At 39.3% G+C, this 26,090-nt stretch overlaps 1 protein-coding gene across 1 annotated transcript; it reads right to left on the bottom strand.

The window, feature by feature from the left end:
• Positions 1 to 995: 995 nt before the first annotated feature.
• On the bottom strand, positions 996 to 25,986 carry PLAA (phospholipase A2 activating protein). Its single transcript, XM_063455180.1, has 14 exons — positions 25,546 to 25,986; positions 21,531 to 21,724; positions 20,661 to 20,761; positions 14,356 to 14,476; positions 14,052 to 14,219; positions 12,195 to 12,330; positions 11,120 to 11,289; positions 10,340 to 10,497; positions 8,628 to 8,847; positions 7,801 to 7,863; positions 5,402 to 5,473; positions 5,068 to 5,169; positions 2,053 to 2,217; positions 996 to 1,745 (listed from the first exon to the last, which is right to left on the bottom strand). Exons 1-14 carry the CDS (start codon positions 25,707 to 25,709, stop codon positions 1,180 to 1,182), a joined length of 2,400 nt encoding a protein of 799 aa, XP_063311250.1. The 5' UTR covers positions 25,710 to 25,986; the 3' UTR covers positions 996 to 1,179.
• Between the last annotated feature and the right edge of the window lie 104 nt (positions 25,987 to 26,090).

Genomic DNA, 26,090 nt, shown 5'->3' with positions numbered 1-26,090 from the left:
GCCAGTGAGGTATGACCAGTATAATTTAAAAAAGTGTAAACTTCTATTGAAATCTGCACTTTTTCAAAAATTAACAAAAATAGGACACACTCTTCACACATAAAGCTTTTCAGCAACCTAAATAGTTTTAGGGGTCTGGAGTGTTCCTTTAAGCACACATATAGGTGTCCCTTTGGAGGATATCACAGGAAAGCATACATTTGAAATAATTTCTGGAAACAGTTTAAGCAAAAGGAGTTGCTGTTAGTATGTTTATCTCTCATGTTAAAATTAGTGTAGGACCCACTGAAATTGGGGTACTGTGACGCAGTCTTGGGCTTAAAACGATGGCCATATGATGTAACTGAATCCCCATATTTGTTTCCTAGTTGCTAAGATGTGATGCCAGCAGTCAATTAAAATCCATGATTCAAACAAGCTGTTTATCTCCAAGCATACCACAGTGGGTGGGTGGGTAGATATATTTTACTGGCTACTGATACCAACTGTGCCATTAATGTTACTGATTCTTCAGTGCAGTATAATGGGTGGAGTAACAAACAAATAGTTGCAAGTTTGACTTAAAGGAAAAGAAGGTGCAGAGGGCCCCGCTCAAACAAGCTTACATGCTTTATTCAAATTATATAAAAAAACATAAGCATATGATACAGAAAGTTCTTGGAACAGTGTATATTTTGAAAATGATGCCCATGTATTTATCTTTCCTGAGAGGATATCCATTTCCTATTAATTTCCACTCCTGCTACACTTTTTTATCCTTCTCTTCCTATTTCTTGGAGTATTTCTAACAAACAGGATATAAGGTGATGAGAATTGATGTCTATATGCCTCTAAACTTTATTTCCATTATTATTTAAAAAAAAAAAACAAAAAAAAAACTATATAATAGTATTACAATGACTCAGTCATCAGAAAATATATTTGACCATGAGATCAATGCTAACCCTTTATTTTGTAAAAACTGATTAAACACACTTGCAAGAAAACAACATAAATCAGTGCAAATTTTTATTTTCAGCCAATTTAATTTTACAACATGACAAACCTTCATTAAATCGGCATTCATTCCACCGCATTTTATCTTCAATATATTCGTAGTACAGAGTAATAAGAAAACACTACACCTCATTGATATGTTTATTTTTTCCTTCAGTGGTAGAAAAAAAAATATAGATGGAGTTACAGTATATTTAAAAGAAGCCTACAACACTCATTAACTTTGGCCGGTTCTGTGACAGACATGTATTTTTTAATTTGAGAATTTACTCCAAGGGACTTGGCTAACTGCACAGCATTTTCATCATCGCTGATTAGGGTCCCAAGGGCCACAAGCAGTCGGAAAGAAGCTTCAAGGTCTTTAACAACTTCTAAACCTGTACTGATGGCCGATAAACACTGGGCTTTCCCTTCCAAGTCACCAGCTTTGTGTAAACAGATAGCGTAGTTAAGTATCAACGTGGCCAAGGCAGTGTGAATATTCTTATTATTGACTGATTTAAGTTCTATTGCTTTTGTGATTAAAGTGTCTCTTTGTGACATCATGAGTTTTGTGCCTGGATCATAGGAGAAGCAGTTGCATAATGTCCGAAGAGCAAGAAGCTGGTTTGCTTGCCTGCCTCCTGGGTGCATTAGCTTTAAGAGGTAGCTACTGAACTGACTTCCTTCTTTATCATTGCAGAACATTTCATTTACCATTGGATTCTTGATGCATAGACGAAGAACATCTAAGGCAGGAAATACAATTTCTAGATGGAGAAAACAAATAAGAGCGTCTTTAGATCATATCATGAATGATATCTAAACAATGTCCTGGACAAACCTAGTGGTCTGCTTATATGAATTGGATTGGATTATGGTCATATTAATGTGCATGTTCTTTAAATGAAAATTCCCTTGGCCGCTTCTTCACATGAGGTAATTCCCCTTAAAATTGATTAAAAGAATATGTGACAGAGGTGACATTTCTGAAAGTACCAATTGCAGTTACTGAGGCCTAACAGACTTTTTGAGGTAGTAATAGATAAAAAATAAAGACATTTATTTATTTCCTACCTTCAGGCCAGTTGACTACCCTCCACAGTGTGTCTAATTGTTGAGCTGTTGCCACTTCTCCTGATGAATTAACCACAACATGTAAGAGCTTCTCAATTCTCATTAAATCTTCCTCAGGCATCCTCTGTTCCTCAGGAGCAGAATCATTTAATTCTTTCAGTTTACCTAAAACAGCAAAGAAAACAATCACATGGTAGCTCTTTCCTGAACAAATATGTGTGCCAATATATTTCAGTCTTAATAAATGTTATGCTCACACCAACGAGACCCAGATATCAATCGATACCTGGGGCTACCCTTGTCAGCTGGGGCCACAATTAATTGCTTCAGACTGGTTGATGAGCTGTAATCAGGGTTGAAAACGAGCACGCAATACAGCCAATTAAATGCAATGAGAAGATCGCAACTGAGCGATAGCGCTCAGCCACAGTGATTCTTAGCTATTCTTTATGAGACGCCCAGGGTCTCCCTACTATTCCGATATGATTTGTGCAGGGCATTGTCACTTGCCCTGCATCGATCGTAGTGTAATGACAAATTGCAGGCTTTTCAGCATGGCAGATGTTCCACTGTCATGCTGAAAACAGCCAGTAGATGGTGGCAACACTTTGCCACTGCAGTTTTAACTTAGAATTTCCTTTGTTAAGATCAGTACTGGATATCTGGATGTTTTATACTAATAACGACCGGCTCCACTATTATGCTGAAGCCCAACTGAAAATACATACATTTAAAAAAATCTGGCTAAAAAGCACAATATCAGTTAAGTCTATGTATTAACACATGCAAAAGTTACATATAAGTTAGTTAAATAATTTTTTCTTTCATTTTGTTTAGGAATATCTAAGCGACCTATGACATCATAGGTGACTAACACGCCATGTAGGCGTCAAATTAGATTTTTAAACTATCTATACAAGAAAGCCCCTTACATACTTTGAAAAAGTCTCTTGAAAGGGTGAAATATGTTAATGTTTAATGTTTTATTGTTTTTATATAGTTATAAATAAAGTTGAATATGTTTTTTTTTCCCTGTTCCTGGACCTCAAATCCATTTGTGACCACATTTCATCAGCAATATCTGTGGTGGGGATTAGATCTACCTAATCCTTATGAATTGAGCAATAATATATTGCTCAGGAATATTTAAGAAGGATTCCTTCTTATTTTATTACACTCTTATATCCGCAGAGAGCACTACTCTTCTGTTTTACCTTACATGATAACGATGATAACACCCGGCTGAACTTTATCCTAGAGTGGGAATTATACCACTTCACCCTGCCTTACTGGAGTCATATAAGGCTCTGAATCATGAGTGCATATACTATTATTATAAATATCTGTATTTATATTACCTGCTACACTATATATTGCTCCTGTCTCTTGTTCTACATTCCATATTAATATTCCTTTATATTCCATACCCATTAAAGAAAGACATCCTCATATTCCTTATTCCATATGCTCCACCGAAGCCTAAATTCCGGAGCTGGCTTGAAGCTCTATTAAATGTAAGTTGATTTCCAAATATACAGATATACTACACCATTGGACTGCTTCTAGTTTTGTCTTACATATTCACCAATTTGAAGCACAGCTACCAATCAATTATGAAAAATTAGCAGAGTGAAACCTTTGGGATTAAGGATTAGGATTACTATCATGTTTAGGATTAGGGCCAGCAAGGAAATCCTTCTGCTGAAACTAGCAAGGGAATTCCTCTGCTGAATTCAGTAGAGGGATTCCTTCTAATACGACTACTGGTTATGATTAAATAGAATTATGGTAGAGGGAATGCTGAATTCAGTAGAGGGATTCTTTCTAATACTACTACTAGGTTAGGATTAAATAGAATTATGGTTATGATCAGTGTTATTAGGCATATTATTAGGCTACAGCAGGTTAGGATTAGTGATTAGATTTGGGATAGAAAGGGGTTTGGTTTAGGATTTAGATTGTTACTTTGCAAAGGTGTGTATATATGTATATATATATATATATATATATATATATATATATATATATATATATATGTATATGGGCATTGTACTCAGGAGATTTTACTGAGTACAGTTAGGATAATTTTATTTACGAGATTTAAAAAAATAAATCAATATAAATTTGGAAAAGAAAAATGAAACACTGTGGACTTTGCAAATGTGATAAAGTCATGGAGTAATTTAAATGAATACCCCAACATGCACCATAGACCTAACTTAAAATTTAAAACCCAAAATGGCACTGGGCAGCTTATAAATTCAGCCCTGTATTTTCATAAACACTTGACAATGGTATTCAAAAGTGGTCATTCTGTACACAGGAGATATTTTATCACAGTAGCAAACATCAAGTTTACAAAATAAATTGCTAAATTGCAATGTGCATGTAAATAATGTGAAAAAATTTAAATAACAAAAACTTTGAAAGAAATTACTGCTAAAATGGCTGTAAATACATACCCTGTGAGGACTACTTTAAAAAAATAGTATGCAATTATGGGGTAATTTAAAGTGTCAAACTACTACAATGCCACAGCTATCAAAACGTTTTTTTTTTTTTTTTTTCTATGATGGCTGTGATGATTATACAGGGGCTGGACATTGGTGGTGCAGTGTAATGTCTGCATGAGAAGGAAAATGCATACTGTACATGGATGAGGTGTGACCAGGAAAGCGAGCTGTGAATATTTTTCGCACATTGCGCTTACAAGCCTAAGGCCAACCCTGCATATGCTTTGTAAGTCAAGACAAATATATGAATTTATATTAAATCACTTTTCTTAAGGCACACTATTTATGCTCACATTATTAATGTAAAACTGTGGTAACAAAAAACAAACCTTTTGGGCCTTTAAAAAACAGTATATAAAATATCTTGATGCAATAAATAAGGATGATGGAAATTGCAGCTGAACACACACATAGCAAAAATTGCTTAAGTGTAAAACAAGCAAACGGAAGTGGTTTCCTTAAGCAGTTAATGACTGAAATAATGAGGCAACAGAATACTCACCTAAAATTTGAGCTGGATTGGCTTGGTCAAAAGTCACAGGTTCTTTCTTAGGGAAGTATGTGTTGTGAGTTTGAGCAGAAGCTGATCGGTAAGCATTCCTGCCTGTGGCAAATGAACACATGTTAGAAAGCCAATAAGTAAACCTACTAATTTAAAAGAAATCCTGCTGCGGTACTATTTGACATTTACATTGCAGAAGCAATATTAGTCCTTTATCCATGCTGTGTATGGAATTAAATTGCATTTAAAAAAAAACGTAACAGCATGCAGTACCAATGGTAGCTGCAGCCTGCAATAGTAGCTGCAATGGCAGATACTGGCTTTGTTTTGTTACCTGTAAATGGATCTGCTGCTGCAGCTGAATAATTAGACTGTGATGTTGATCCGGGTACATAACGGCTACCTCCTATGAAAGAGAGATACCACATGTCTTATTAATGAAAACACAGATTGTGTCAGATAATACACTCACAGCACGTGCTTAACCACTTGGCTTACAGGCATTACTGTTGAAAGGTCATTTCAGGCACCAACACATTTAATAGAATGTGCATGTTAGGTTAATGTAAGTTAGGCTGGTTTTTTTTCCCCCTCAAACTAAAAACAAAACTCAAAAAGTGCTGCTGTACATAATGTCATACTTAGGTTTCTGAGAGTTAGCAGTTTGCTTTCTACAATAGAAAGTGGACAATTAAACAACAACTCTCAAAACTCTTGCTGTACACATTAGCCACTGCATATGGGAAAGGTTGAGTGGTGCTATAGAAAGTAAAGTAAGCATCAGCCAATTCCGGAGTTTGTGGCAAGTTGGGAGTTTTGCAGGACATGCAAAAACATCAAATGTGAATATTATTGTTTTATAAATTCAAATAATTTTTTGGGGGTATATTTTTAAGAGGGGTGATCTTTTGGGGTATTTGTATTTGCAAAAAAAGTAAACACGAGCTAATCTTTAATAATTTCATTCAAATCATGATTGTCATCAGAGTTGAGCAGAATTGGTTAGTGTATTTGGGTTATTGAATGTACTTACCGTTGACTTAAGCATCATTACAGACAGATTTTATGAATTGTCATATAGGCCAATTAGCAGGAAGGGCACTCAAATATATAATGTGATATCAACAATATAAGTATTCTTGTCTACATGAGCAACCATATGGGTAAATGGGCAATTTAATCTGTTCACAACATCCCCCCTTTTTTTTTTCCAAAACTTTTTTCCTGGGTTTGGTAGAACAGTCCTGGCTTTGGGGTTCCGTCCCACCAATTTGAGGTTATTTTCTGGTGTATCTCCATGGGGAGACATTGCGGAATTGTTCCAGTGATTGTATTAATAGACATACTCACACTCTGCGAACAAATACTCAGTGTTTCAGATGCACTCTGCACACATTCAGGTCTTTAGTACCTGTGTCAGCATGGTGTGCATGCACTTCAGACTGACAAATCATTTTTTGGGAGGGCCTGTCCCTTAATTTTATCTTAGCCCAATATGCTGTACCAATTTAAAGCCTTGCTATGTTAGGAGGTAAGTTTCATATGTCAAATTTATATGGAAATATGGTACTACAGCTTTTATTAAAAAAAAATATCTGTTTTGTACTTTAGAGAGAAGAGAGGAATACTATGGAGTGGGTTAAGTCCACACCTAGATTCCTGAGGGGTTACAGAGATATCAAGGGGCATGAACCCCAAACACTAAGAGAGAGAAAAGACTAAAGTGGAACAGTAACACAACTACAGCCGAAGCAGTAGGGTGTCTATTCCACTAGATGATATCTCTAAATATAAGGTAAAAATAATTAATTGTGGGATATACCCTTTATTAAGCCGCTTGCGGACAAAACAGACACACAGTGATGGTGAAACACTCGTGTAAACTAGAAGTGAATTAAAAACTAGGTGGATGCGGTATTGGATATTACCCAGTAGCAGTAAAGTTAGTAGAGAGGGATATCTGAGATATAGTATTAAGTAGATGCGGTGTACCATATGTTCTATATTCGATCAGATATATTAACCCTACGTGCATGTATGGGTGAGGGGGTTATAAATATCTGATCGAATATAGAACATATGGTACACCGCATCTACTTAATACTATATCTCAGATATCCCTCTCTACTAACTTTACTGCTACTGGGTAATATCCAATACCGCATCCACCTAGTTTTTAATTCACTTCTAGTTTACACGAGTGTTTCACCATCACTGTGTGTCTGTTTTGTCCGCAAGCGGCTTAATAAAGGGTATATCCCACAATTAATTATTTTTACCTTATATTTAGAGATATCATCTAGTGGAATAGACACCCTACTGCTTCGGCTGTAGTTGTGTTACTGTTCCACTTTAGTCTTTTCTCTCTGTTTTGTACTTTAATCCAATTACAGAGGATCATACAATATTCTAATATTATCTTATTGTAATAGTAGGTGGGTTTATCCTGTAAGTACCTGTTTTTTGATTACTAACTATTAAGATAAGTGAAAATTGTGTGAGTTTTCTGGAATAGCTAGTTTAATGTATTTCCATTCTTAATGAAAGTACCCATCTGGCAGTCCACACTGCCTGAAATTATGCCGGCCCTGTTGGCTGTTCAGAGGAATGATATTTTGTAGCAAAGTTCCAGAACTTTATAAAACGATTTAACAAACCTTTTTGCTTAAAGATTATTACTTTATTTTACTGAGACTGACATGGTCTAATATTGTTCAGAGTTATTTTACATACCCGTAAATGGATCAGCTGACGAACCAGAGGTGGCTGACCGTTCAGGAATATAACGGCCTTCCCCTATTGTGATACAAAGATATACAAAAAGTTACATGTCTATGAGTTGTTACTTAAAGTTTTTTCTTTTTTTTTTATCAAAAAACAAACTATGAGAGACAAAACATGTTCCTTTTATTGTAGTTGACAAAGAGAGAATATTCCATGTCCGCTGCTTTGTAATTTTTAATTTCCATTAGTTCAGTAGTGCGCCAAAGCCAACAATTGTCACTCTCTGTTTATAAAGCTACGCTATGTGCAAAATATTGCTGAAACAAATGGAAATTTGTAAAACAAAATTGTTTACTAAAAGCAAATTATAAGTTAATATTCAAGTTTCAGATATTTTCAAAGGACATACTAAACTGACAGATTCTTGTCTAAATTGCCTGATGTATGTATATTTCTCTAAAATTAGCTAAAGATCAATCATTTAGGTTTTAATTGCATGTGCAAACTCTGGCATTCATTGCAAGTTGTTCGGTAAGCAGTGTATATATAGGGACAATTGGAAATGTGTCATGGATTTGTAGGGTATACATAGTAACCAACTTTGTGGCCCATGCCTAACGATAGTTGAGCTACAAATATAAATAATGTTTTAGATTTGCTCCCACATGACAAGCAAAATGTATATTTGAGAATAAATGGGCAAACGATCCTGCATTTCATTAAAGCTAGCAAACTCTGAATTGTTGTATGCACCAGAAATATACTTCACACCATCATTAAACTAACATAATTGTAGAGAAAAAAAGCAACTATTATCTTTGTTCTTTCATGTTTACCTGTGAATGGATCTGCAAATCCAGTTGTTGTAGAGGTGACTGTTTGCGCATTAGTGTTGTCAATGATAAATTTGGCTACTTGATCTAAGAACATGGGATTCAGATCATTTTTTTGTAGGAAATTGTGTGCAACAAGCCAAGGGTCGTCTGAACAATTATAAGGGAGCTTGAAAGATGGACCACTTTCATTCACATCAATTGTGAACACATAATCATATTCCTTTAATAAAAAAGACATTATGTTAGCAATAAATAGAAGCATCAGAGCTCATGGAATATATATGATTGACAAAGCTACACATCCACTTGGACTTGATTCAGCTATGTAAAAATTGTTAGTATGCATGTCGAACCCCGGAATGCCAGTTGTTACTGAATTAATAATAATGGTGCCCACCAACTAAATGTCTGTAGTTTGACATCCATTGGGGTTTGAATAGATAATGGACCCTAAAGTCCCAAAAATAATCATCATTTTTTTGGGACTCTAATGTACCTTCTATTGTTGTGACCTCTGTCCACTCCCTTTGCTGGCAAAAAAAAAAAAAAAAAAAGTTAAAAGTTACACAGTTTACTTACCTGGTTTCCAGTACCAATACACCACTGCTGCAGCGGCCCGCTCTGCCTTTGTCAGCATGCTTGTTGATGCATCTAGTTCAATCCAATTGTTTTTTCATAGAGAAGAATTAGGGACAATGTACACATGGACAGCAAAATGTTGCCATCCTCCAATCAAATGCTCTCTATGAATGAAGACCCAAGTTTCACTTGGTTCTGGAGGCAGAAGCCCCTTTAGTGACTGTTGGGAAGACAGTCACAAATGGTGAATTTAAAGGGACACTATAGTAACACAGACCACTTTATCTCATTGAAGTGGTCTGTGTACACTACTAGACAGCCACTAGAGGCGCTTCCTGCTGTTTCATGGAGTTTAATTCCGTGAAATGAGGACCTCCAGCGTTAAAGTTCCTATGGGAAAGGCCTAATGTGCCCGCAATGCTTGTCGCATATACGTATTCGGTCCCCACGCTGCGCTGACTTCGGAGGAAGCAGAGACAGAGCCAGCACCAAAAGATCTCAACGCTATAATAAGGTACATGTAAAAATGTTTTTTAACCTGCTATTCTCACGGTTAAAACATTGATATATGTAAGGGAGATTTATCAAAGTGTCCTATCCTAATATAAAAAATGGTCTAAAGTACGAAGACTGGAGAAATTACTAAGGGAACCAGTGGAACCTGCAAGCACTTTTGGTGACTCTTCCAGTTTTACATTTTAGTACCACTTTTTTTTTTATATAACACTTTAATAAATCTACCTTTAGGTGACAGGCAGAGATTCAACTGATTTGACAGACATCAGTTTTACTGAAAATATATCTACCGCCTGTGTATTGGTAGGGATTGGTTGAAAAGGGGTTAAAGCATTTAATGTATGCTGTTTTATGTATCTGCATATTTTTCCACAGTTGTCAAAATCTAAAATGAATTGGCAGCTTAATCACAATTTAGATGTAAAAATATCTGTAGATCTCAAGTAGCCCTATTACTGTACCAATGGAGATCTGATCCATAGCAGCATTAATTTTTCTAAAGAATTACCATTACACCAAATGGATAATTATCTGGGTTTGATATGATTAAAGGTATCTCAGTTATAGTAAAACAAACTTATACATGTGGGACCAACACAACAATAAAATCTACACACCTTGCCTTCATATAAGACCTTTCCAGATGTTTGTTGTGTTGCTCCTGAAGACCCCACCACATCCCCAATCTTCATCCAGCGCATTTCACTAGCATTCCACTGGTAGGCCTCAACTTTACCGTCTACATTTATCAGCCGTGTTTGTCCATCTTTTGTTCCTTTTTAAAAGGCAAAAAAATAAGAATTTTGAGATTTTAGGGAATCTGACATTCGTATTTTGTGGCAGCAAATATGGCTTCACCATAGATAAAGAACCAAACGGCATTCTGCCAATATTCTGGTCATCTGCACTATGATGGTGATGTGCTACAACAGGAGCTTTTCTTTTTACCTAATGATCTGTTAGCAAACAGTGTTTTTACATATCTCGCTCTCTCTAACATTCATTTTCTATCAGAATCATGCTATATATTTGTTCATTTCTATATGTTATTGTGCCATGTGTTTGCAGACTCTGTATACTGTAATAAGGAGAGTTACTAAGGCTCCATACTTATAAGTGTACAATGTCCTTATATTTAATACACATCATTTTTCCATTGATGTGTGTGATTTGTAATTTCCATTTACTTTTCATTATCAGCCTTGTTGTAGAAAGCATTTCAGTGTGCAATAGCACCTCCTAATATATTTGATCAGGCCAAATGGGTATAATCAGACAACATGTAAAGAGAAAAACCATGAAACATAACTGAGAGTGTCATTTCTTTTCAGAGAAAGGTATATTAGTCAAGTTGTAATTACTAGCAAGCATGTGTAAAATACAATGATAGCCCCTACCAGGTTCAATAAGGTGGTCTTTTCCAGGCAGGTCCTCTATCTTAATATCTCCTAGATCTCCAGTTTTAGGATCAATGGTAGCTTGAGAGAGTTCATCTTCAAATGCTTGGACTTCCTCTGGGCTTGCTGTGCGATCTTGACACTTTGTAAATACTCTGATTATACCGTCACTAAAAATAAAAAGACTTTCTTGACAATACTCTTGAATTAGATGTGTTTGCTTTAAGCATTGCTTAGGTATGGGCATGTCAAGCAGAAAGATCATGAATAATCACATCTATCAAATACTTTATTGTCTAGAATAACTATCCCCTGAAGAGGAAAGTGATACAGAGCTACATATTTGCAATGCAGTTGCTTCACACTAAGAAATTGACAAACAGAAATGCAAATTTATATATAAAGAAATAAAATAATAATAATAATACACAAGCAATTTATATGAAACACATGATAGAGAGCTAGCACACAAATTAGATACAAATGAATAACATGTATAGTGGATTATATTAACAATAATTCACAAGAAATGCACATGAGCTTTCACGAAAAGCATGTGAGGGAACATGGGACATTTGAGTCTGAATTTGATACAAGGCAAATGTAAATTAAAGAAAGAAAAGAATGGTCAACATAGTAATTAAATTAAATAAATAGTAGACTATTCACCTTCACAGCAAGAGATCAATACAAAGTATGTCTGTTTATATTTGGGAATAAACCTGACAAACTATACGCATAGATTGCAAAACAGGAATCTCACAAAAAGTAAGGAAGTGGTTTAAAACAATCTGCTTTAGATTTTACAGCATGTCTACTAAGCAAATGTAGAACATGTTCTGTAGAATTCCCAAATCTACATACTGTTAGGATGTTACTCAGTTGCTGTCTGAGTGACAAAGTAAAAGTTTAGTGCAAACCACTGGAATGTCCCTTCAGCTGATTTATATCTTAAAAACTTTACCATTGAAATACACTTTAAATACACCTTTTGTTGCATCAATTATCCATTATTTTAAAATCTCTTTTTGTTAACTTTTAAGGCTGGTGAAACCATTCTTTATATATTAGATACCTTGCTCCAATGACAATATCCCCATTTTCCAAGATACAACTGCACCACACAGACTGGGCAGGGAGACGAATTGTCTGTGAACACTCTCCTTTTCTCCAGATTCTAACAGATCGGTCTTCTGCTGTCGTCACAAAATCTGAAAGGAAAGGTTTTACAAGGTCAGCTACTTATATATCCCGTTACAGAATGCAAAAAAAAAAGTTATTAGATCCTTTTCTCTCTTCCCACTAAAGAAGCAGTTTACATATTTGTAAAAACATTATCAATCATCACTGGAGTGGTATCTTGTTCTCAAGTTAAAGGAAAAAGATGTATTCCCAATACGAACGTGTTTCTCTGCCCCTGCAACCGCTTGGTTCCTGCTCGTATTGTAAATGGTTAAATAACTCTTTGTTCATTTACCCGGTTTAAGAACAGAGGTCTGCCTCCTCCTACGTCATTCAACTGGGGGGAACCTAACGCGCATGGACGGCGAGTGCCACACATGCATTATGCCTTCCCCTTAGGTAAACATTGTCTTAACGCTTTCCTATAGGGTTTTCTCTGACACTGGATGCCCTCATGCAGAGCGTGAAAGTGTTCAATATCGTTTCACGGAATCAAATGCTGTGAAACTCCAGGAATCGCCTTTAGTAGGTGTCTGGCAGTCTTTGTACTGCAATGTAAACATTGCACTTTCTTTAAAACTACTTATTTATGCTTCTTCATTATAAATGCCAATTACATGCAACCTAGACAGCAAACCTCACCCGCACTCCCAGCTGTAGAAGATATGCTGCATTAAGTGCACCTTTTTTGCACCTCTATTTATAACAATTCATCACTTGTAAAATGCTGTTCCCAGCCACCAATCCCTTTACACAACAGAGGAGGCCAGTTAATATTATGATTATTGGATGCTTGTTGATAGGGGCACTTAGTGCAGGTGTTCCACCAGATAATTGTTGTCAAGATAAAAAAAAAAAAAAATTCTATTGCTAGTGGTAAAATAGTAAATTATTGACATAAAGGGTTAACTTGGAAATTTCCAGTGCGAGAACAGTTTATCCCCATTAGGTAAGAGTGCACCCAGGGGAATCCTGGCACCATAACAACGTCATTTAGATGAAGTTGCTATGGTACTTTGAGAGTTTATTTAATAAAGTTGTTTTTATATGTAGTTCATGCCCCTGCAGTATCACTGCTAAATTATCTGCCATTTAGGAGTTAAATCACTTGTGTTTCTGTTTATGAAGCCCTAACCACACCTCCCCGGCTGTGACTCACATACAACCTAAATGACAAAAAAAAAAATTGTTTTCAATTAGACATTCTACTTGCCGTAGAAGTTTTTATCTCCTGCTCTATAAATGTTACTTTAATCATACACAGCAGGCTCTAGAAGGCTATTAACAGAGCAGGAGATAAGAAATTATATATTAAATAGACTGTGTAATAAAGGAACCTAAAATACTAAAGAAGGCTTTGCAAGTCACATGCAGGGAGGTGTACCTAGGGCTGCATAAACAAAGTGATTTATTTCATAAATGGCAGACAATTGTGAGGTGAGACTTCAGGTGGATGATCTATACAACAAAACTGCTTCATTAAGCTAAAATTGTTTTGATGCCTATAGAATCCCTTTAATAAACAAAAATGGAGCACTATATAAAACAAAACAAAAAGATGTTAGATGGATTTAAATGTTTTTTCCATGGTGCAATTTCCAGAGTAGCGACAGTTCCACTTTAAGCTTAACAACTCCTAAACACGAGAAACATAGTGCATCTCCCCTATAAATCCCTGATTACCACAACTGGTGTTTAAAACTGCTAGAGTCTGATTTACAGATTCACATTAAAATACTATATTCTGTACCTTGAGAATTTGGAAAGAGACATATGCTATAGATATAATTAGTATGGCCATAATAGATTTGCAGGCACTCCCCAGTTATTTGCCATCTTCTCACACTGGCATCATTAGAGCAGGAAAGAAATTCAATATTGCTTAGAGTTGCCAGCCCTCGAACACAGTCCTCGTGTCCTACAAGTTTAAAAAAAAAAAAAAAGAGAGCTGAGATTATTTCAAAGATGCAAAACAGTTTAAAATACTTCACCTGTTATTATCAAGAGAATATTCTTTTAACCAAACTACACTGGATATAATTATATTCACATACCTAGAAAAGTCTTTTCACACCTTCCTGCCTTCCACAGCTTGATCGATTTGTCAGCTGAGCCAGTCAACATCAAACCTTGCTCGGGCAAAATCTTCACTGCCCATACAGCAGCTGTATGACCCTACAAGATAAAACAAAAGAAAACTTTGAACATGAAAGTGATACCATATCAAGGTTTGATAAAGGCTCAGATATTGAGCTGAACCTTTTCCTGAAATAAATTATGCTACCTTTGGATACCACCTTGGTTTTCAATTTCTATTTGAACTGTTGGGAACTCGCTCCTGCAAGCTACTTTGGCGGACCGAAGTGGACTTCATCCTATTGTCTAGCATGTGCAATTCCAACATGGTAAACTTCTCACTCAGTGTAATCCATTAGCGAGCAGTTTAACACTAAGTAAAGGGGGTATAGCCAGAAGACTCCAGCCATAATAACCAATTCTATGAAATGCAATGGTTATATGAAATGGTTATACTGCCAACAGTGTCCATTTAAGTTAAGAGGGCAGACAGACTGCACATGAGTAGCTAATGCACATGAGCTTTGTATTCTCCAAATATTCATTTGTCAAAGGTGGCTAATTTTTTTTTCAACTGTGAGCACCCAAGCTTCACAGTCATGCTAAAAGTAGCTAATGAGAGCACTACTTTAGCTAGTTCTGTTCTCCAGTAAGGCTTCAGAAAGGCCATTTTCAGAAGCAAAAACTTAAAGGGGAAATTGTACTTGCTGCGTTTTTTAATCTTATGTATACTTAAAGGATCACTATAGCGGCAGGAAAACAAAGCGGTTTTCCTGACACTATGGTGCCCTGAGGGTGCCCCCACCGTCAGGGTCCCCCTCCCGTGGCGCTGAAGGGGTTAAAATTCAGCGTCGGGCTCCCTTGGCGCTGGTGACCTCTCCTTCCCGTCCGACGTCAGCTCCCCCGTCCGACGTCACTGGAGCCGAATGCGCATGCGCGGCAAGTGCCGTGCGCGCATTCAAAGTGTCCATAAGAAAGCATTTCTCAATGCTTTCCTATGGACGCTCTGCGCGATGGAGGCGAAATTCGCCTCCAGCGTCGCAGTTGCGCCTCTAGTGGCTCCAGAACACAGCCAGAAGACCCCAAATGTAAACAAAGCAGTTTCTCTGAAACTGTTATGTTTGCATGTGAAGGGTTAAAACCTGAGGGACCTGGCACCCAGACCACTTCATTGAGCTGAAGTGGTCTGGGCGACTTTAGTGTCCCTTTAAAAAAAATTTTTTATTGAAATGTAGTAATCCACACGTTTATCTTGCAAAAGAACACTCCTATCTTGGCTCCATGTCAATCATTGTTATAAACTCGGTCTTCTATACCTGGCAGTTAGTATAAAGAAAGCATACAGAGAAAATGAGAAATGTTTCTATTTTTCTTACTCATTTAAAATGTGTGCCTTAGTTGTGCATGGACTGAACTGGATTCTAATGCAATTTGATAAATATGTAACACAAATTTAAAGTAAAATAAAGCATCACATAAAAAAGTTGAAGGGACACTATAGGCATCAAATCAATATTAGCTTACTGAAGCAGTTTAGGTGCATAGATCATGCCCATGTAGTCCTACTGCTCAATTATCTACCATTAGGATATAAATCCCATTGTACAAAAAAAAACAAGCCACACCTCCCTGCATGTGACTTACACAGCCTTCCTAAACACTTAATGTAAAGAGAAATCTAATATTTAAACTTGCTTTATGGCAAATTGTGTTTACTTTAGAATTTCGTATCTTCTGCTCTATTAATAGTCTTCTAAGCCCCACAGTAACCTCCTGTGTGTGATTAAAGTTCAATTTAGAAAGCAGAAGGTAAAAACTTATAAAGCAAGTTAACATCTGGTTGACAATTAAACCATTTTTATTCCAAGCTGCCTGTGAGTCCCAGCCATGGTAGGTGTGGTTAGGGATTCATAAACAGAAACAAAGTGATTTAACTCTCAAATGGCAGAGGATTGAGCAGTGAGAATGCATGGGCATCATCTGCACGCTAAAACTAATTAATTAACCTAAAGTTGATTTGGTTCCTATAGCGTCTCTGCAACACAAGTTTTAGATGATTTAACATTTTTTATTCAATAGCGTATTTTCCAGAGACATGACGGTTGCCTTTCATTAAGCAATGTTCTCTTTGGCAGAAATAATTGTATACTCATTTCCAGAGGACGTTTACTGTTTACTGTTAAAGCGGCACTGTCATGCCGAATCCCGTTTTTTTTTTTTAATCCCCCTCCCGCCTCCACTACATCCAATCGACCCCCTAGTGACCCCCAAATGCCCCTAAGCCCCCCACATTACCTATTTTTTATTCTTTATCTTCTGCCCCGATCTTTAATCAGGGCGCCGCCATCTTTGTGTGGGTAGGTGAAGTCCCTGTGGGACACGTCATCTACCCACACTACACAGACAGTGAGATTCCCGCACATGCCCAGTGAAACACCTGGACATGCGAACGGGAATTTCATCTATTCATTCATTCATCAGACAGACGAATGAATGAATAGAAAAAATCAGATGAACAAACAAACACTGAGTATCAGTGTTAGTTTGTTCGTTCAGTTTATTACAAGGAGGGAGCTACCGGCGTGCAGCTCCCTCCTTGTAATATGTAACTATAGAAGCGGCAGGGAGCAGAGCTCCCCACCACTTCATAAGCCCCCCAGGTCCCCCCCCTCACTCTATGGGGGTCAATATGACCCCCATAATAGCACAAGGGAGATTAAAATCTCCCCAATGCCCCTACTCGCTATACCGCGAGTAGGGGCATGTCCACTAAACAGTGAGCAGCCTGTGGCTGCTCACTGTAAAAAAAAAATGGTAATAAGGGGGGGACGGGGGACACCTACTGTCCTCCCCCCTGGCCCCCACCCCTGCGCGGTGGGTGGGGGACCTAATAAAACAATAAGAGGGGGGGGACCTACTGTCCTCCCCCCCCGGCCCCCACCCCTGAGCGGTGGGTGGGGGCCCTAATAAAACAATAAGGGGGGGGGGGACCTACTGTCCTCCCCCCCTGGCCCCCACCCCTGCGCGGTGGGTGGGGGCCCTAAATGAACCCCCCCCCCATCAAGGTGACTAGGGGTCCCAAGCCCCTAGTCACCCCCCCACCCAACATTCTATCCCCTACCTACCCCCCTCACCCTAAAAATAGTGAGGGGGGAATAAAATAACTAACCTGTAAAAAAAAAAATTAAACTTACCATTTGACGTCTTCTTTTTTCTAAATTCTTCTTTCTTCAGCCCCCCAAAAGGCCAAATAAAAATCCATCATACCCGTCGCAATATAAAAAAAAAAAAAAAAAAAAACGAGCGCAAACAAAAATTAATCCATGTTCACCCATGGAGGGCACGCCGCATACTGAGCTCCGCAGGGCGGGTCAAGGCTTATAAAGCCTTGCCCCGCCCTGCAATTAGGCTTAGAACACACTGATTGGTTGGTTTAAGCCAATCACAGTGCTCTGTGTCATTTTACACAGCGTGGGAAAATTTCCCACGCTGTGTAAAATGACACAGAGCACTGTGATTGGATGGTTTGAAATCCATCCAATCACAGTGCTCTGTGTCATTTTACAAGCATGGGAAAGTTCTTTGGAATTTTCCCACGCTTGTAAAATGACACAGAGCACTGTGATTGGATGGCTTGAAAACCATCCAATCACAGTGATCTGTCATTTTACACAGCGTGGGAAAGTTCTTTTGAATTTTCCCACACTGTGTAAATTGACACAGAGCATTCTGATTGGCTTAAACCAACCAATCAGTGTGTTCTAAGCCTAATTGCAGGGCGGGGCAAGGCTTTATAAGCCTTGACCCACCCTGCGGAGCTCAGTATGGTTTTCAAGCCATCCAATCACAGTGCTCTGTGTCATTTTACAAGCGTGGGAAAATTCCAAAGAACTTTCCCATGCTTGTAAAATGACACAGAGCACTGTGATTGGATGGATTTCAAACCATCCAATCACAGTGCTCTGTGTCATTTTACACAGCGTGGGAAATTTTCCCACGCTGTGTAAAATGACACAGAGCACTGTGATTGGCTTAAACCAACCAATCAGTGTGTTCTAAGCCTAATTGCAGGGCGGGGCAAGGCTTTCTAAGCCTTGACCCGCCCTGCGGAGCTCAGTACGCGGCGTGCCCTCCATGGGTGAAGATGGATTAATTTTTGTTTGCGCTCGTTTTTTTTTTTTTTTTTTAAGTGCGACGGGTATGATGGATTTTTATTTGACCTTTTGGGGGGCTGAAGAAAGAAGAATTTAGAAAAAAGAAGACGTCAAATGGTAAGTTTAATTTTTTTTTTTACAGGTTAGTTATTTTATTCCCCCCTCACTATTTTTAGGGTGAGGGGGGAAGGTAGGGTATAGAATGTTTTGGGTGGGGGGTGGGTGACTAGGGGCTTGGGACCCCTAGTCACCTTGATGGGGGGGGTGTTCATTTAGGGCCCCCACCCACCGCGCAGGGGTGGGGGCCCAGGGGGGGGAGGACAATAGGTCCCCCCCCTAATTGTTTTATTAGGGCCCCCACCCACCGCCAGGGGTGGGGGCCGGGGGGGAGGACAGTAGGTCCCCCCCCCATATTGTTTTATTAGGGCCCCCACCCAACGCGCAGGGGTGGGGGCCGGGGGGAGGACAGTAGGTCCCCCCCGTTTCATTCATTGGAATGAAATTCCGATACGTTCAAAGTACCGAATTGCATCCTAACACCAATGGAGAAACTGTTCTCATTCTGTTAGGATGCAATTCGGCAGTTTTGCCGGCGTTCTGTCTAAGTGACAGGACGTTCGGCAGTACTGACAGGAAGCATTGTGGGAACAGGGAGGAACGCTAGGGATCATGGGAAAATTGCTCTGACCAGCGGAAATGAAGCACACTTTGCTCCTCCGCTGGTCAGAGCTGGTCAAGCGGAGGAATCCTCCATAAGACAAAGAGTCCCTACTTTGTCTTATGATTTTAAAGAAAACTAAAGAAGACAGGAAGAAAAGAAGAACAGATCCCGAGAGAGGGGGAGAAGAGGAAGAGATTGAGGAAAGGTAAGTTCGGCATGACAGTGCCGCTTTAAGAATGAAATCACTATGGGTACAAACACAACACATGCTCTGCTGATTTAGGCCTCATGAATTTCCAGTATTTTTTTTGTCATTGATCAATTCTATATTGCTTATTTTTATTTAGTTCTGACAAAAAAAAAAAAAAATTAAAAAAAAAAAAGGTTCTCAGCTTTCTGCAGCATAAACCTGCTTTCTTAGCAATGCTCTCTTTTCACTCAATGTGTTCCTGAGCTGGCCTCTGCCTCTCAGTATGTACTGAGCCACTGTGAGCTCAGCTAAGCTCTGACAGCAGAAGACAACCAGTGAGACAATGATATTACTACTACATGTATGTCTGTCAAGTTGGCTGTATGTCTTCCTGGCTTTTGTTTTTATTTTATTATGCTTTGTTTAACATCTCATTTTCCACGTAACACAGAAACTTTTAAAGGACCACTCTAGGCACCCAGACCACTTCAGCTTAATGAAGTGGTCTGGGTGCCAGGTCCAGCTAGGGTTAACTAATTGTTTTATAAACATAGCAGTTTCAGAGAAACTGCTATGTTTATCAATTAGTTAAGCCTTCCCCTATTTCCTCTAGTGGCTGTCTCACTGACAGCCGCTAGAGGCGCTTGCGTGATTCTCACTGTGAAAATCACAGTGAGAGCACGCAAGCGTCCATAGGAAAGCATTATGAATGCTTTCCTATGTGACCGGCTGAATGCGCGCGCAGCTCTTGCCGCGCGTGCGCATTCAGCCGACGGGGAGGAACGGAGGCGGAGAGGAGGAGGAGAGCTCCCCGCCCAGCGCTGAAAAAAGGTTTTACCCCTTTTCCCCTTTCCAGAGCCGGGCGGGAGGGGGTCCCTGAGGGTGGGGGCACCCTCAGGGCACTCTAGTGCCAGGAAAACGAGTATGCTTTCCTGGCACTAGAGTGGTCCTTTAAATTCCAGTTCACATCTGAGCAAAATAACTTTATACTTTTTAAGTGTATGTGTGGATGTAATCTCCACCCACTTTAAAATACATTTAAAGGGAAACTGTCACTTCCCAATATGTTTAATATTAAGTCTACTTTTTACTTTCCTTCTGTATTTAGAATATTTAGATGTAGGGATCCTTTCTCAGTCAAATGCAGTTTAAATCACGTTATTAATTAACAAATAATATCTAAATCTCATATACTGCTGCAAATAATTGAATACAATTGGTGGTTGTTCAGTAATAGTATTGGCAATAAGTACATTCACTAATCTATAGGATTCTTACCTGTAAAGTCATCATACACTTTTCATTTAGCCACACTTTTCCAGTAGTGTCCCAAGATCCACTCAGCAACGTGCCAAACTTCCCAGAAGAGAGACTGCACACTGTTTAAAGAAAGCAGCAAAGTGTTCAGCTGTATTGTTCTCCATTTAAAAATAAAAACATAAAAACAAATTAAAGACTACTATAGAAAGGAAAATTCTTAATAACCTCAGTCATAGTATATACATATTAACCATCCTAAAGTATATGATAAGCATCTCTGGAGGACCCATGTGTAATTATCTAAGTACCAGAGCAATATATTAACCTGCTTTCTGGCATTTCCACTCATGACTATACTATGGATGATTTAATTGAGAGGATACGATAAGATGAAATAGCCAGCACTAGGGAATTGATGTGGTCTGTGTGCTTTCCGCGAGCCTTTCGTACACTTATTGGGACTTTAAGTAAGAGAGGGTTGTAATGGAATATAGACACTGCAAACAGTGTCAGCATAACATCAGCAACTGAACGCCTTTCAGGAAAATTTGCATGAGTGAATACAAGCCATGGCCAGTTTAAACTACTAACAAGTGCTTTCCATTGATTTACATTAAATGTATGTCTGTAAATGGGCTTTGGTATGCAGGCACAAGTACCATAATTGTACACTAGATACCCACTGGATAAAAGGGAGGCCTAAATGTGATTGAGATTTAGAAGATGTGGGTCCAGTCTCCAAGAATTCAAAGGAGGTACATTCATAGGCATATTTTTTTATATATTAAAAAATTAAAAAGGGGTAATCCATTTTCAATCTGGAGTGACAATCTAACTGAAGTGAGGAGCTGGTGACAGTGTAATTTATCCTGACATAGTGATACCTACCTGTGTTTTTGTGGCCTTTCAACACATACAGGGGTTTTGTGTTATCCAAGCTGAACACACAGATGTTGTGGTCGTTCCCTCCAGTAGCAATTAATCCACGTGGGTAAGTTTCACTTGGAGGTATAAGACATACACAGGAGACAAAGTTGCTGTGCCCGGTCATCCGATGTAATTCATTGAAACCTCTGTTAGGACTAAATGCATACAGGTTGGCATTAATAAAGATATAAACCTTAACTAGTCACGATGCTGGCTTTGTGAATAAAAATGTCCAAGCACAGCTGTTCTGGTTGTTCTAAAGCCAATAAGCTAATTCAGTATAATAGCAAAACTAGTGAATGTTTTCAAAAATAAGTTATCCTATGTTCCCAAGAAAACTGGATAGTGAATAACATGCCCAAGTCATTTTTGAGAGCGAAATGTAGTATCATCAATACAATTCTTCAAACTATGGCCTAGATTCCATTACGAAAAAACTTAAAGGGACACTTTAGCCACAAGAAAAACTACAGCTTAAGCTAATTGTTCTGATGTGTACAGTATGTCCCTGCAGGCTTTTAAATGTAAGCAGTGCCTTTTCAGAGAAAGGGCAGTGTTCACATTGCTGCCTAGAAACACCACTAGAGGTTCATTCCCCCCCTCTCCTCCCCCATGCTTTTCTATAGGAAAGCATTGGATCGGCTGAGATCATCAAGTTTGATGATCTCAGTCAAGGAGGAGGGGCCAGCCGCGATGGAATAAAGGAGAGTCCTTAAACCTTTTAACTGGAGTCAAGGAGGGCCATGGACCTAAAATGGGTATTTACACCTATATCGTCAGGAATACGTGTTTCTTGCTTTAACTCTAGTAACTCAACAGTTCTCCCATTCGGGTCTGTAGAAGTGCTATTCATTCTTGTAACATAATCTAGCCCTATAAGTGCAAAACTGAATCTACATGCATGTATTAGGATGAAATATCCTGGAGAAGTTAAGCTAATATACTTAACTATTGAGTAAAATAAAAGCAATACTAATTTTGACACTCCCAATTTGCACTAGTAAATACTCACAGTATTTGGTGGAGTAGGGAAACATTTCAGACTTAATACTAATTGACTGATATCCTTTCTAGAGTAATATTCTTGTACCTATCTATATGTTCAATTTTATACTGGTCAGGTTAATTATTGGTGCATTGCTAAGGCTGGAATATAAATCAAAGCATTCTCCATTTAAAAAGTAACAGGATGTGGAAGGATTCAAGGAATTAAGGATTGAAATATAGATTATATTGGCAGAATATCAGGTTCCAGTATATTATATGCCTGCTTAAAATATGCTTAAATGTAATAGAAAAAATGCAATTTACTTTTTTTGCTTACTGAGATCTATTTATAGAAACCGAGCAGAAAAAATAATACTTAGATTTAAAGGGACACTAAATCCACCCAGACCACTTTAACGAAGTGGTCTGGCTGTAGTGGCCCAGCGGTTTTATCCCAGCAATGTAAAAAACATTGATGTTTTGTAGAAACAGCTACGAGTACTTGCAACAACTGAGTGAAACTCAGTTCTGTGACTAAATGCAGCTTGTAGTCAAGCATTTTATCCAATGCTTTTACTATGAGGAGCATTTGATTGGACGCACGCAGTGGGCGAAAGCACTGGGGATGTCTCAGCACTGGGAAAAAAAAGTAAATTTTCTTTTTCAACACAAGTTTATACTTTCTAACAGGGCAGGGAGAATCTAAACAGGGACTAGGGCACTATAGTGCTATGAATACTGTCTGGTATTTCTAATGCTATAGTGCTTCTTTTGTGGAAAATTGACAAAATTCTGATAAAACCCAAACACTCTAGCAAGCCTCTGAGCTGGTCCCCTGGACATAGGTATATCATAAAATTACCTTTTTATTGTTCCTTCTAGGAAAATGAGAAAGCTATTTAACCCCTTAAGGACCAAACTTCTGGAATAAAAGGGAATCATGACATGTCACACATGTCATGTGTCCTTAAGGGGTTAAAGGATCATATAGTATGCAGTAGTAGTTATGGTGACATAATTGCCTGGTACCGTCCCCATTTAATAACAGTTTGCCCTCTTGCCTGGGGTGCACTCCACACCTCTCCTAAGCAGGTACTTCCAGCAGAGAGTTTGTGTGGAATGGTGCCTGGTAAACCCCAGTTAAGAAATCAAACCATTACTAAACTGTTTGGCTATGTACATTGGGGGCACAAAGCAGGGGGCTGCTGTGGTTATGGTGCTTAGCCAGGCTCTGGCTTTTTCTTCTTCTAATTTCTCTTATTTTATGGTTTCTCATTTTCAAAATGTTTATGTACACATGGGATCTATTTTGCCTTCTAGGTTTCTGTTCTTGGTAGCTATGACAATAACTAAATATTAATTAGTGTTATTTTAGTGTTAGTGTTAATATTAAAAAGTATAGTTAATGCAGTGTGTGTTTGTGTGTATATAATTAATTCAGAGTGTGTGTTTGTGTAGTGTGTATATAATGAATGCAGAGTGTGGGTGTGTTTGTGTATATATAATGAATGCAGAGTGTGTGTTTGTGTAGTATGTGTATAGTGAATGCAGTGTGTTTGTGTAGTGTGTGTGTACAATGAATGCAGAGTGTGTTTGTGTAGTGTGTGTGTATATAATGAATGCAGAATGTAATTTTTTTTTATATATTTCTATTCCCCCCCCCCTCCTTGTTACCTGGCCAGGGAGGGGGGCTATGGCTTTCCCTGGTGGTCCCGTGGAAGGGACTGTGCAGTGAGGGCCCTGCAAGCGCTTACTTACTTCCCAGCTGCTCCCTTCCACTCCCCAGTGTAAATCTCACAGCCAGCGTGCCACAGGAAGGCAACGCTCTGACGGCCACGGGACTCGCAAGATTTACACTGGGGAGTGGAAGGGAGCTGCTGGGAAGGTAAGCAAGAGATTGCGGGCCCCCCCCCCAGGACCACCGGGGTTTGTCATGAGCCTGGCGGTCCTGCTATGTATTATCGGCAATATCGGTATCTTTACTGACCGATACCGATATTGCAGAAAATACCGAATATCAACCGATCCCTATTCCAAGCTGCTGGTGCTAGCTCTGCCCTTAAAATGCCTCCTTGGCTGACATCATCAGAAGTGGTGATCTGCGCCAATCACAATGCATTCCACATAGAAAAGCAGTGGATTGGCTGAGAGTGTCAAGGAGGGAGATCCAGCACAAGCCAAACACAGCCCTGGCCAATCAGCATCTCCACATTGAATCAATGAATCTCTATGAGTTAAGTTCAGTGTCTTGATGCAGAGGGTGGAGACACTGAATGACTGTGCAGCACTGCCCAGGAAGCACCTCTAGCAGCCATATGAGGAGTGACCACTGGAGGTATCCCTAGGCTGTAATGTAAAAACTGATTTTTCTCTGAAAAAATAGTGTTTACTGCAAAAAACCTGAACAGACCGATTATACTCACCAGAATAAATACAATAAGCTGTAGTTGTTCTGGTACCTATAGTGTCCCTTCAATTGTGTTTGGTATTTTGTGAGCAAAAGCACCCAATTATATGTAGATTGGTCACTAGTGAAAGATACCTAGTAATCTAGGGACATCCCCACACAGTGAGTGACCTAGACACATCCCTAATAAATATAGAGAGTGACCTAGACACATCCCTTATATAGAGGCAGATTATACTATGCATGTTACATAGACATGAATAGGTGAGATAGATATAGAGGACAGAAGTGATAATGTGTGAGGTTGGTACACCCCATCCATAAATAACCTCCTGCCATTGTCGCACACTGGGGGCCACAGCCAGTGAGGTGGTTATGGTGGTCTTTTCAGAAAGTCCCTGGGAGCAGCTTTATTAAAGTTTGATATCTCTATTCATGTATCAGCATGCGGATCCCCTGGTAGTGACCGTTGCCAGCTCGCTGTGTTACTATCGGGGTCCGTACTCTCTGTCACAATGCACGGTTTAGTGTAGGGGGCCCCCGCGAGACCATCTCCCATTGAGGGCTCGCGAACCGGCTCACCTGTCTGGCCCCCAGAGGCGCGCGCTCCGATCACGCGACACCGACACAAAGCCCTCACCGGCCGTGAGCGGATAGCGCGTGACGCCCCGCACGTCCAGCTCGTGCCCGGGAATAGAGCAGCGCAAACGGTAAATGCCATCCCCTTCCTCGCCGGCCTCCGCCATGACACAGCAGCCAGCCGCACAGCAACGGAAGTGATGCGGCGGAACGCAAATCCGAGGGACCAGAGGAGGAAGTGACGGCACAGGTTGCCTGCCCTACTGCCCGGGGCAACAAGGATGCCGAGTGACAGCCGCAATGCATAGCATTACCATGGCATACTCAGCACAGTGTCCGGCTGCAATGGGACACGGTGCTCATCAATAGGAACACACAGTATCGGGTTTTGTGGGGTTTAGATCATATATTAACTACTGGTGCAGCAGATTTATGCCCAAACCCCCTCTCTGCTCTCTGGCACTCAAGGAGTTAAATTATGTGACGTAAACCCGTCTTCGGCCAGCAAGGGTGACGTTGGGTCTGCGTTAACCAATCAGCCTCTCCTC

The sequence above is a fragment of the Pelobates fuscus genome, chromosome 5 (assembly GCF_036172605.1).
Source record: "Pelobates fuscus isolate aPelFus1 chromosome 5, aPelFus1.pri, whole genome shotgun sequence".
Lineage (NCBI taxonomy): Eukaryota > Metazoa > Chordata > Amphibia > Anura > Pelobatidae > Pelobates > Pelobates fuscus.
This window is presented reverse-complemented; position numbering and strand designations above follow the sequence as displayed.

Excerpts from the sequence above, each read along its gene's own strand:
- PLAA (XM_063455180.1), bottom strand. The coding sequence starts at position 25,709 with ATGGCGGAGGCCGGCGAGGAAGGGGATGGCATTTACCGTTTGCGCTGC. Across the intron at positions 8,848-10,339 it reads AGGTCTTATATGAAGGCAAG|GAATATGATTATGTGTTCAC; the intron begins GTGTGTAGATTT and ends TTTTTATTAAAG. Across the intron at positions 5,474-7,800 it reads GTCAGCTGATCCATTTACGG|GAGGTAGCCGTTATGTACCC; the intron begins GTATGTAAAATA and ends TCTCTTTCATAG.